Raw genomic sequence first — 13148 nt, 5'->3', positions numbered from 1 at the left:
CAGCAAGTCCAAAAACGAAAAAAAAATGGTGAATACAAGAACTAATGAATCAACTCCAATATCCTGTATTTTCTTGTTTTTTGTTTTTCCTGATAAATAAGCCATTTCCTGTGCTAATGTCCAGCTTACCCACAAAGATCTTCTTTCATAGTTTTGTTGTAATTTTATTACAAGAAATATCTCATCTAAGATCTACTTTCATATTTTCGAAACCTCACATCAAAACCTTTGAAACCCTTGTTGACTACTAGTAGGAAATAATCTTCAGCTGCTATCACGTTTTCTCCTTCAAAACCAGAATTGCACCATTAAATCCACCTAAACCTCATCATTCAACACTCAATCACCCATTAAACCCATCTTTCAAGGAAGCCCCGGTAGTTTCTTTATTTTCTTGAAAATCATATTTCTGTTGCTGCTTCTCGGTCCAACATATAAACACCACTTGCTCTCAATCAACAAGAAAAATAAATAGATAAATCATTTCCAAACCCTAAACCCAACCTGGTTACCCTCTCATTGTCTAGCTTCTATGTAATGTAAGATATCAAATAAAGTATAAAACTTTACTTATGTTTGTTGATGAATGCCACTGAAACTCAATGTTGATGAAGCATTGTTTTGTTTGTCACGGCCCCCACTATAATCACAAAATCCGAACAAGGTTAGGATAAAAACGGTGGGGCTGAGTCGTGCCACTGGTCACTCTCCTTAAGACCGCAGTTCCCCCTTACTGGTGCAACAGGGTTGGTGTGAACTGGTCTCCCAAGATAAAATAACCCCTATAGGCCCACTAGTCCACATGCACTCGCTGACTAGGACCTCCCGTCAGGATGCTTTAGGGCTGTGCTCAATTTCATAAATGATAACAAGATTGAAGAATTCAATATGAAGATGAAAGATTGTTACAAAGCATAAGAATGGAGAAGGAGAGAATAAGAAAGAATTCCGGAAGTGTTTTGAGCCCTTTTATTATAGATGTGAGGTGCCTATTCAAAGCAGTCCTTTGAAGGGGTACATTTGTATGGGCTTCAACAGTCTACATTAATCTTACAAAAAGATTTCATATCCATAAATATAGACACAACTATTTGTATGGTTATGTCTTTGTGTAAAGACATGTCCATACGAAATGAATATATGACTAATACCTCCATTCAATTATTGTACCGTTTAAATTGGCTCAAGCCCAAATCCAAGCCCATGACAAAAAGATGTCAAGCAAAAAGAAAGGCCCGGTCCATATAGACACCCACACCCACACCCTACCCAGCTCGGGGCAAGTGTGTGTGAAAAAGCATCTTGGCCCACCCGACACATGAGTGAAAGGAGAGTCTCTCCTCCAAGGGCTTACACCCTAATAGAACCACGTCTTATATATATATCTCTCCTCTTACCTATCCACAAGCAATGTGGGACTAAAGCTACCAAAGCAAAACATCCATGTGGGGGACAAAAAGACAAGGTATAATGCATTTTTTGAAACATTCAAAGAATTCTCCCAAAAGTTTCAAAAAAAGGAAAAACAAGATAAAGAAACTGATCACATTATAATGACAGGACACGTTGTTGCAGATGTCTTTTGGACATGAATCTACACTAGGTTTAATAAGCCATGCTACAGAGTAGATTTAATAAATTGCACCATTAAGTCCACCAAATTTTATCATCTGTTTCCATCTCTAAATATCCATAATATCGAGATAGGTATAGGGCCATAAATGTCCAAATAATCGAAAGGGAAGGTTGAGTGGTAGGATATGACTAATATGTCAATCGGCTACATTGATGAAGAAAGGTTCAAGAAGTTTGATTTCATCTACTCTATAGCGAGACCTAATGTAGATTCATGTCCAAAAGACATCTACAACGACGTGTCCTGTCATTCAAATGTGCTCAATTTCTTTCTCATGATTTTCCTGAGTTTTTTTAAACTTGTGGGGGAATTGTTGGAAGTTTTAAGAACTCATATTTCTAAAAGTGCATCTTAATTTGTTTGGTGTGCATTGTTTTTTGTCCCCCACATGGGTGTTATGCTTTGGGAGCTTTAGTGCCAAATTTCTTGAGGATGGGTAAGAGGAAAGGTATATATATATATATATATAGGATGTAGTCCTATAAGGGTATAAACCCTTAGAGTAAAGACTCTCCCTTCACCCATTGTTTGGGGGGGGTTCCGAGGTGCTTTTTCACACATGCGCACACGCTGAGCCGAGTCAAACCGGGCCTGGCAGGCTAAGGCGGGGCGTGAGTGTTGATGAGGCTATATGGGTCGGACCTTTCTTTTTGCTTGACAAATTTTTTGTCACGGGCTTGGTCAAGACTTGGGCCACCTTATGTGACTTAATTGTTATGTGTGCTTGGGCCCATTTAAACGGTACATTAATCGAATGGAGGTGCCCATTCGTTTGTTCATTTTGTATGGACATGTCTTTACATAAAGACATGACCACAAGGAATGGATTTTCTCTAAGGCACAGATTCGGAATCTTCCTCTGAAGATTAAATCCTCGCCGTTGAAGTCCATCCCTTTAAAGGGACATTACCCCCTTCAAAGGGTTGCCTTGAAAGGGCACCATCACCTTTATAAATAGGAGAGCCCATAACACTCTTTGCATCCAATTTTTCGGATTCTCTTCCTCTGTGCTCTTTCTCTCTCTCTCTCAATTCTTTTCTTCGAGTGAATTGTTCTATTTCTCTTTTGTTTTTTTTCGTTTTTGAAAGTGAGCACAGCCCCAAAGTATCCTGACAAGGGCCTAGTTAGTGAGTGTACGTGGATTCGTGGGCCTATAGAGGTTGTTTTATCTTGGGAGACCAGTTTACACCAACCAGGTTGCACCAGTAAGGGGAAACTAAGGTCTTAAGGAGAGCGACCAGTGGAACGACTCAGCCCCACAGTTTTCTCCTAACCTTGTTCGGATTTTGTGATTGTAGTGGAGGATGTGATATACACAACAATGAAGGATGTGACAAACACATCAGTGCTTCATCAACATTGAGTTTTAGTGGCAGTGATCAACAAAAGATAAATCAAGTTTATATGCTATTTGAATATCATTATTACATTCTAATAACAGAGTTGCCAATTCAATGAACCACTCCCTCTCCCAAAACACAAGTGAGGATACCTAGATCATCAAAAAATAAATCTTAATTAATTTAAGCTACTTATTCTACTTAAACCACTACATCCAACTAGCAACAAATTAGACCGAACAACGTTGGTCTCATAATTGCCAATGGCTAACAAATCCAATTGTTTGTGGTTTAAAAGTGGTGCATTGGCACTGCAAGGCTCCATTTGATTCAAAGGGGGGGGGGGGGGAGGAAGTTCCCTGGAAAATAAAATTTTGTTTATGAACCATTTTTTTTTGACAAGGAAGCATATTTAGGTGTGGTGGAGTGAGGAAAATAATACCACCCTTTCTTTTGGGGGAGTGGGTGGAGGAGGGAGGAACAACATCCAAAAAAATTAAACCAAAATCTTGTATTGGATTTGAGGAAGTAAAATAGAATATAAAAGATAGGAGAAGAAAACTTACATTTCCTTTCAGTTTTAGGTCTTCTCCTCCCAGAGCCTTCCTATATAAGCAGATCAGCAATTAAAATCAAGAAAAAGAGTAAAACAAGAACCCCTTGGAGGAAATACTTGATACGACCTGTCAATCATCGAGTATACAGATAGAACGAATTTAAAAGCAAAAGGAAGTAAATTGATATGCCGCAGCAAATCCCTGGTCTTGGCAGCTTCTTCATCCTCAATCACTTCACTAGAAAAAGCAGAGAGGACCAATTTTTTTTTTGGGGGGGTAAGACAGAGAGGATCAATGAGGTTTATAAGAATGCCAATAAAATCCAGCAATGATAGTATGAGCACAATGGAAGTAAATGGTGTAACCTTTTTATTCCAACAGGTTTAGATTCTCTACAAGTTGGAACTTTAGGTTTAAATTTTACCTGCAGAAGCTCAAAGAAAATCAGAATGGAAGCGGAGCTATATAGATGAATGACACGAGTATAAAAATTAAATCTTTCTACAAGCAGCAGTTGGAATGTCGGTCGGATCTGGTTTCATCATATATCCCTTTTTTATTTTTTTGGTGGAAGAAAAAGCTAGTCTTACATGGTGCAGACAATTTAGCACAGCAATCATTCTAATGGCTGAAGGCCCTTAAGTCAATGGCACGAACAAGACATCATAAATTCGAATGAAAAAATATATAGAAAAAATTTTAATCTTTTTAACCATTCACATGTTTTAGAAATCAAATCCCATTTTATTTGTAGAATTACGTTCATCAAAGGGAAAAGTACAAAAAGCACATATCAAAGGCTTGCAGGTGCTTGTAATTTTAAGCCTGTTGAGCTCAAAAGCTGTGCAAGATGTTAAACCATAACTCCTATTAATGTTCTCTCCATGACATTCACTTGAGGATTTCCCTGAAAGAAGACGGAGATTTCATTCTCTTCCCATTGATAACTTAACTTAAAACTACCTTCCCATGCATTTTTTTTCTTCTTTCCTTTTAACCTGTTTCTTTGATTTTACAGAAACCCTACTGCGGAAACCATTGATTTGTTACGAAAAAATAATATCTGAGGGAAGAAGATGGCTAACCCGAAGATTTTCTTCGACATACTGATCGGAAAGATGAAAGCCGGCCGAATCGTGATGGAACTATTTGCTGATGTGACTCCCAAAATGGCAGAGAACTTCCGGAGCCTCTGCATGGGTGAGAAAGGAATAGGAAGATCGAGAAAGCCACTGCATTACAAGGGCTCGGCCTTCCACCGTATTGTCCCGAACTTCATGTGCCAGGGTAGGGATTTCAAGAGGGGTAATGGGACTGGAGGGGAATCGATCTATGGATTGAAGTTTGAAGATGAGAACGTCAAGGTCAAGCACACTGGGACTGGTGTGCTGTCCATGGCGAATGCTGGACTCAACACAAATAGTTCCCAGTTCTTTATATGAACAGATAAGACACCATGGCTTGATGGGAAGCATGTTGTGTTCAGGAAGGAGAGTGTGGGTTCAGATAGAGGGATGACTTCTTCACCAGTTGTCATTGAAGACTCTGGCGAGATTACAGAGAACTGATCCTCTTTGTTTCTCATTCAAGGATTAAGGGGGATGGTATTTACCTCAATACATGAGGTTTAGATGTATTTGAGATTTCAATCTGATAAAAAATCTGTGAAGAAAAATGTATATTCCTCCTTGTTTTTTCAATGTTCTTGTCTGCAAATTCTTTTGACTTCCAGCTACTTATTGCTTGCCTTCTTCAAAAAGAGATCCATTTTTAACTGCCACATAAACCACCATATGATGGTTTGGAATTTGAATCATTGTTGAAAAACTCTAAACATGCTGGCAATGTGCAAAGCCTCAATTTACTGGCCAGGCACAGCAGCTCCACCCTGAGTCCCTCCCAGCTCCCACAGCAGCAATTCACAACCTTAATCCTGAAATCCATGCCAAGGACACATCTTTAGAGCTTCGGTTTGATTGTTTGTTCTCTCTTGGTCCAGGTTCCTCACCCCCTCTCGAGTTAAAGATTGCATGGTTCCTTTTAAGCTTCACTTGCTTGTACACTTATCTTGGTTTTGTCTAACCCAATTATAGTTTCCCTTGAAAACTGAGTTGGAAAGTTTTTGTTCGGCTTGTAGCATTAAGAAGGAATTCAATACTATGAAATTAACTCTCAAGTTCTGGTACATAGCCTGTAAGCATTAGTTGCTCATCTAATTCTGCAAGACCATATAAATCTTACCAGAAATGGGGTGTGATATGTCAGATGCTACCCTTCTGCTTCGATCCAACTAGATCCATGACTCTTCTTTGTTACTCCTCTTTCCTTCATGATTGCCCTCACCTTTGCAACCTCACTCCAATGGTTTGCTTCAGCATACATGTTAATTAGAAGAACATAGTAGCCAAAGTTGTCTGGCTCCAAAATTATCAATTTATCAACTGCAATTTGAGCTATTTCAAAGTTTCCGTGAAGCTTACACCCACCCAAAACGGCCCTCCATATGACTGCATTTGGTTCAATTGTCATGCCTCTTATCAATCCCAGTGCCTCGTCAACAAGGCCAGCGCGGCACAGGAGATCAACCATACACCCGTAGTGTTCAATTTCAGGATAGATCGAGTAGTCCTGTGTCATGCTAAAAAATCTACGACGTCCTTCTTCGACCAGTCCACCATGAGTACAAGCACCAAGGACACTAATAAAAGTAACCTTGTTTGGCAAGACTTTCTCCCTCTCCATGCAGCTAAACATGGCCAATGCTTCTTTTGCGTATCCATGAGATGCAAGCCCTTCAATCACAGAATTCCAGCAGAATAGACTTTTTTCTCTGAGTTTGAAAAAGACCACAAGAGATCTATCCAAGTTCCCACATTTTGCATACATATCAATTAATGCAGATCCAATATAAATATCAAGACTGAACTCATTTTTTATCACGTATAGATGTATATCCCTTCCTAAATCAAGAGCTCCAAGATGGGCACAAGCTGAAATCACCGTGGACATTGTGACTTCATCAGGTCTGACCCCTGCATTCTTCATCTCTTGAAAGACTCCCAGTGCTTCCTGGAACTGCTTGTTTTGTGAATAACAATAGATCATGGTTGTCCATGTGACCAGATCCCTCACAGGCATCTGATTGAACAAGACTGCAGCAGACTCAACATTTGCAGACCTAGCATAGCCATCAATCATGGTATTCCAAGACGCAGTGTTCTTTTCAGGCATCTCGTTGAACAACTTCTCTGTGGAAGCCAAGTCTCCAACCCGCAAGTGACAAGCAATCATTGAAGCCCATGCAAAGGCATCTCTTTCGGGCATTTCGTCAAACACCTTCCGGGATTGGAGAGTTTTACCAATGATTGAAGAAAAATCAAGCAGAGCAGTTTGAACAAAAACATGGGATTCAAGACCATTGTTCCAAATGTGACCATGAACTGCTTCACCAAAACCCACCGCAGATAAATGGCTACAAGCTTTGATTAAACATGAGAACGTAAAGCTTGTGGGGGAGACTCCTGCCCTTAACATCTGTAAGTAAAACTGGAGACCCTGAATTGAGGAAGCACACCGAACAAAGCCTCTGATCATGGCGTTGTACACAAAAACATTGGGTTCTTCCATGTGGGCAAAGGCGAGTATAGCAGAATCCATTCGACCTAAGGTAGAGCACACACTAACGAATTGATTCATTAAGAAACAGTCTTGGTAGGAATCCCTCTTGAGCATTGTTGCGTAAACAGATTCGAGCTCTTTCAGCTCTCGGAACATCTCTTCAATTGAGAAGCTACCACCCGCCGGTGGGTAAAGTGGTCGGACTTTGGCATCACATTTGAGATCGAATAATGCAGGAAGAAGGTGAAATTCGTTTTATTGTGCTTGTTTCTCCTGAACAACGATATCATGAAGCCTGGGATATTTAACCAACTGACCCTTTGAATCCTTCTCAGAATTCTTCATCTCCCATTATGATTTCCTTACCTATCACTTTTCTCGCCATGCCGATGTGTCCAAGTCAAACCAAGCCAAAACAAAGAGTAAACCAGAAACATTGCCAACTCAGAGAGTTTGATTTAGCACCATAATGATATTTGGGTCCTGCCCAAAGTGCAAAATTAATTGATTAGCAATTTTGTAGTTGGTTGTTCGAATTGCAGCACACATTTCAGATCAAACAAAAATCACGCCTCATTGTTTTAATTTTTTTAAAAAAAATCATACTGCAAAGCAGGAAAGAATAAATGGCTTGATGAGCACGAAATTAGTATCTAAACAGCTAAATCATATCATCAACTACAACCCATCCGACACCAGTACTCGTGCATTTCATTCACACCATTACTAAAACAAATTAAAGAAGCTGAATGATCGGAATCATCCAATTGGTAATAGTGGGCTGCTTTCAGTAGGCCAGTGAATAGTTCACTGGTTGGATTATTAGGATCAACTAGTATGTAGCCTTTCTCTGAGATGGTTATCGAGTTTTTCATTTGGTAGATAAGATAGCCATCAAGTTCATCATTTAACATGCTCACTCTGTAACAGTGTTGGTTTTTTTTTTTTTTTTTGGTGGGGGGGCGGGGGGTGGGGTTCAACAGTGTTAATTTGCCACAAGCATTCATATACCATATCATCAAGGAAAAACAACAATAACATTTGTCATTTCGTTTATTTGCTCCAGAGAAAGATCAATATTCTAATCCTTCTATACTGAAATTAGAATCAAACCCAGATCAGCAATACAGAGAACGAGGTGAAACATAGCACGATTAGCAGAGACCTATGAAACTTTGAAATTTCCTATGGCCTGATGCTTGTAAAACTACATAACTTACTACGGTGTGGAAGAAGGATAGAAAGATATGTAAAGATTAAAGAAGCTAAGTCAGGGGCTTCCCTCTAAAACTACCAGGAAGAGTTAAAAATTTCAAAGTCCACAGTACAAACGAGAGCTTGCCTCCTCCTACGAGCTACGATGCACACCATTATAATAATCACTAACCAGAGTTGCTCTGATTTTTCTCCCGTTTTCCGTATTTCGTAGTGAATGGTAGTTTTAGTAGTTTTCCATTAGGACAAGGGATATTCTCGTAATTAGCTTGAGCAACGTATGGCAGCAAACGTAAAACCCTAGAAACCTAAAACCCTAATCTTCGATAGAATCAGTTCTCCCTATAAATTCATCTTCAGCAACCGCATAAAAGTATTCTCACTCACAGCGTCTCAAAGTATCGAGGAAGGTAAGATGTTCAGCTAAACCAGAACTTTTTATTTCTATATATGGTTTTGTATTTGTTCCGTCGTTTTCTTTTGGTTCGTGTTTTGTTCAAAATCTAATCTTTGTATCGTTTCATAGGTTTTTGAAATCTAATCCCATTTTATTTGTACAATTACGTTCCTCAAAGGAAAAAAAAAAAAAGCACATTCGAAGGCTTGCAGGTGCTTGTAATTTTAAGCCTGTTGAGCTCAAAAGCTGTGCGAGATGTTAAATCGTTATTCCTATTAATGTCCTTTCGATGACGTTCACTTGAGGACTTCTTGAAGGAAGACGGAGATTTCATTCTCTTCCCATTGATAACTTCACTTAAAACTAATTTCCCATGTATTTTTTCTTTCCTTTTAACCCGTTTCTTTGATTTTACAGAAACCCTTCCGCGAACACCATTGATTTGTTACCAAAAAACCAAATTTGAAGGAAGAAGATGGCGAACCCGAAGGTTTTCTTCGACATACTGATTGGGAAGATGAAAGCCGGCCGAATCGTGATGGAACTATTTGCAGATGTGACCCCCAAAACGGCGGAGAACTTTCGGTGCCTCTGCACGGGTGAGAAAGGGATTGGAAAATCGGGAAAGCCACTGCATTACAAGGGCTCGGCCTTCCATCGAATTATCCCGAACTTCATGTGCCAGGGTGGGGATTTCACGAGGGGTAATGGAACTGGAGGGGAATCGATCTATGGATTGAAGTTTGAAGATGAGAACTTCAAGGTCAAGCACACTGGACCTGGTGTCCTGTCCATGGCGAATGCTGGACCCAACACCAATGGTTCCCAGTTCTTTATATGTACCGATAAGACATCATGGCTTGATGGAAAGCATGTTGTGTTCGGGAAGGTGGTTGATGGTTACAGCGTGGTGAAGGCAATGGAGAATGTGGGTTCAGATAGCGGGACGACTTCTTCAACTGTTGTCATTGAAGACTCTGGCGAGATAACAGAGAACTGATCCTCTTTGTTTCTCTTTCAAGATTCGTTTTTTTTTTTTTTTTTTTTTTCTTTTTAAAGGGAATGGTATTTACCTCAATAAACGAGGTTTAGATGTATTTGAGATTCCAATCTGAGTTAGAATTTCTTGGAAGAAAAATGTATATTCCTCCTTGTTTATTCTATGTTCTTGTCTGCAAATTCAGTTCTTGTCTGCAAATTCAGAAAATTATATAGAATCGTGTGTTCCAGGTCCACTACAGGATTTGAGACTTATTGCTTGCCGCCTTCAAAGAAACAAGTTATTGGATTATTCACATCATTTGCGATCTCCAATTAAATCCTATATGAATCACTTTCACAATCCCTGCTGCACCTGTAAATGGTATAGTGTTGCAATGTTTCCCCGATTGAATCTTCAGAAGTTGCTCTTGTCCTTTTAACCATTGACAGCATTTTAATACAATCCAACAGCTTAGAGTAGCTCCAGCCTTGATACACTCCCATGTTGTAAGTTACATTTCTCAATAGCACCAATGAATCATTCCCACAGGTAACCAAGTAGGGAAGTCCTTGATAATCAAGTAGGGAAGTACTGGTAATCAACACAAATGATAGATCCATTTTCACTGCACATACACCACCATCTGATGATTTGGAAATTAAAACATTGTTGAAATACTGGCCAATGTGCCAAGCTCGATTCACTGGCCAGGCACAGCAGCTCCACCCTGAGTCCTTCCCATAGCAATTCACAAGCTTAATCCTGAAATCCATGCCTTCGAACCTCAACCTCTCGGAGCCCTTTTAAGCTCTACTTGCTTGTAGCACTCATCTTTGTTTTCTCTTACCCAATTATTAAGTATACAAACCCTTGAAAACTTAGGTTGGAAACTTTTTGTTTGGCTTGTGGCATTGAGAAGGAATCAACCACTATTAAATTGACTCTTCAAGTTCTGGTACATAGCCTGTAAGCCTTAGTTGCCCATCTAATCCTCTGCTAAGACCATGTAAATCTTACCAAAAATTGGGTGTGGTTTTTCAGAAGCTACCCTTCTGCTTCAATCCAACTAGATCCATGACTCTTCTTTGTTACTCCTCTTTCCTTCATGATTGCCCTCACCTTTGCAATTTCACTCCATTTGTTTGCTTCCGCATACATGTTAATTAGAAGAACATAGTAGCCGCAGTTGTCTGGCTCCAAAATCATCAATTTATCAACTGCAACTTGAGCAACTTCCAAGTTTCCATGAAGCTTACACCCACCCAAAACGGCCCCCCATATGACTGCATTTGGTTCAATTGTCATGCCTCTTATCAATACCAGTGCTTCGTCAACAAGGCCAGCACGGCACAGGAGATCAACCATACACCCGTAGTGTTCAATTTCAGGATAGATCAAGTAGTCCTCTGTCATGCTCAAAAATCTACGACGTCCTTCTTCGACCAGTCCACCATGAGTACAAGCACCAAGGACACTAATAAAAGTAACCTTGTTTGGCAAGACTTTCTCTCTCTCCATGCAGCTAAACATGGCCAATGCTTCCTTTGCATACCCATGAGAAGCAAGCCCTTCAATCACAGAATTCCAGCAGAATAGATTTTTCTCTTTCAGTTTGAAAAAGACCACAAGAGATCTATCCAGGTTCCCACATTTTGCGTACATGTCAATTAAAGCAGACCCAATATAAACATCAAGATTGAACTCATTTTGGATCACGTAAAGATGCATCTCCTTTCCTAAATCAAGAGCTCCGAGATGGGCACAAGCTGAAATAACTGTGGACATGGTGACTTCATCAGGTCTGACCCCAGCATTCTTCATCTCTTGAAAGACTCCCAGTGCTTCCTGGAACTGCTTGTTCTGCGAATAACAAGATATCATGGTTGTCCATGTGACTAGATCCCTCACAGGCATCTGATTGAACAAGACTGCAGCAAACTCAACATTTGCGGACCTAGCATAACCATCAATCATGGTATTCCAAGACGCAGTGTTCTTTTCAGGCATCTCGTTGAACAACTTCTCCGCAGAACTCAAGTCTCCAACCCGTACATGACAAGCAATCATCGAAGCCCATGCAAAGGCATCTCTTTCGGGCATTTCATCAAACACCTTCCGGGATTGGAGAGTTTTACCGATGATCGAATAAAAATCCATCAGAGCAGTTTGAACAAAAACATGGTATTCAAGACCATTCTTCCAAATGTGACCATGAACTGCTTCACCAAAATCCAACGCAGATAAATGGCTACAAGCTTTAATTAAACATGAGAACGTAAAGCTTGTGGGGGAGACTCCTGCCCTCAACATCTGTAAGTAAAACTGGAGACCCTGAATAGAGGAAGCACACCGAACAGAGCCTCTGATCATGGCGTTGTACACAAAAACATTGGGTTCTTCCATGTGGGCAAAGGTGAGTATAGCAGAATCCATTCGACCTAATGTCGAGCACACACTAACAAATTGATTCATCAAGAAACAGTCTTGGTGGGAATTCCTCTTGACCATTGTTGCGTAAACAGATTCGAGCTCTTTTAGCTTGGAGCATCTCTTCAATTGAGAAGCTACCACCTGTTGATGGGTAAAGTGGTCGGACTTTGGCATCACATTTGAGATCGAATAATGCAGTAAGAAGGCGAAATTCATTTTATTGTGCTTGTTTCTCCTGAACAACGATATCATGAAGCGTGAGATATTTAGCCAACTGACCCTTTGAATCCTTCTCAGAATTCTCCATCTCCCATTAAGATTTCCTTACCCATCAATTTTCTCACCATGCCAATGTGTCACAGGTCAAAGTAAGCCCAAAAAAAAATAAACCAGAAACATTGCCATCTCACACTGTTAAATGAACAGTCAAGAGAGCCTTTTATCACTTGACTCTGTTTGGCTGCAAGGAAAATTGAAGGGAAGTGAATAAATTTAAATCTGAAATAAAAATTTGTAATTATTATCCTTCTGCTTATATTACTAGCTTCAAATCATTTTATATAAAACCCATTTTCGATCAAAAGATGAAAACATAATATTGTTTGCAACCAGCTCAGCAGTGTCTTCCATATACAATTATGAGATATGATTTTGCAAGGTACACTAAAACGCCAAGGCCTACCTTCTGGTTAGAAATTCTGTTGACACTAATAATATTTCTCTGGGTGGCATGACTACTTGTTTCCACAGGGGACAACAGAGAATCAAGGAGCAGCAGGAAAGTCAAATTAAGGGCAATTATTGACAGTTTGAAACTATACAGCTCTCAAAAAGATTAGTAAATCAAAGTTTGAATCAGATTCAAGAGACTCATTCTGCAAGTCATTTTGCAGGGAGAAATGATAAAACAGAATAGAGATTTCAGCCTAATCAATTGCAAATACTGAAATTTCCCTTGAACTGTGGGTTACTT

General features: G+C 39.8%; 2 protein-coding genes and 2 pseudogenes across 2 annotated transcripts; 2 read left to right on the top strand and 2 right to left on the bottom strand.

The window, feature by feature from the left end:
* The first annotated feature begins 4532 nt into the window (after nucleotides 1–4532).
* LOC122642937 lies at nucleotides 4533–5121 on the top strand (annotated as a pseudogene).
* A 354-nt stretch (nucleotides 5122–5475) lies between these two features.
* LOC122641646 (pentatricopeptide repeat-containing protein At1g06143-like) lies at nucleotides 5476–7440 on the bottom strand. Its single transcript, XM_043834932.1, is given in 4 exon segments — nucleotides 5476–5593; nucleotides 5646–5760; nucleotides 5763–5807; nucleotides 5810–7440. Coding segments are annotated over 3 exon segments (1605 nt in total). The 5' UTR covers nucleotides 7308–7440; the 3' UTR covers nucleotides 5476–5593; nucleotides 5646–5698.
* Nucleotides 7441–8743: 1303 nt separating this feature from the next.
* Nucleotides 8744–9795, top strand: LOC122643986 (peptidyl-prolyl cis-trans isomerase CYP19-3). The gene is made up of 2 exons (XM_043837577.1): nucleotides 8744–8776; nucleotides 9181–9795. The coding sequence occupies exon 2, from the start codon at nucleotides 9239–9241 to the stop codon at nucleotides 9761–9763; it is 525 nt and encodes a 174-aa protein (XP_043693512.1). The 5' UTR covers nucleotides 8744–8776; nucleotides 9181–9238; the 3' UTR covers nucleotides 9764–9795.
* An 804-nt stretch (nucleotides 9796–10599) lies between these two features.
* On the bottom strand, nucleotides 10600–12436 carry LOC122641622 (annotated as a pseudogene).
* Between the last annotated feature and the right edge of the window lie 712 nt (nucleotides 12437–13148).

Source organism: Telopea speciosissima, chromosome 10 (assembly GCF_018873765.1).
Source record: "Telopea speciosissima isolate NSW1024214 ecotype Mountain lineage chromosome 10, Tspe_v1, whole genome shotgun sequence".
NCBI lineage: Eukaryota > Viridiplantae > Streptophyta > Magnoliopsida > Proteales > Proteaceae > Telopea > Telopea speciosissima.
The sequence above is the reverse complement of the archived record's forward strand: the minus strand, read 5'-3'. Positions and strand labels throughout refer to the sequence as shown.

Excerpts from the sequence above, each read along its gene's own strand:
- LOC122643986 (XM_043837577.1), top strand. The coding sequence starts at position 9,239 with ATGGCGAACCCGAAGGTTTTCTTCGACATACTGATTGGGAAGATGAAA.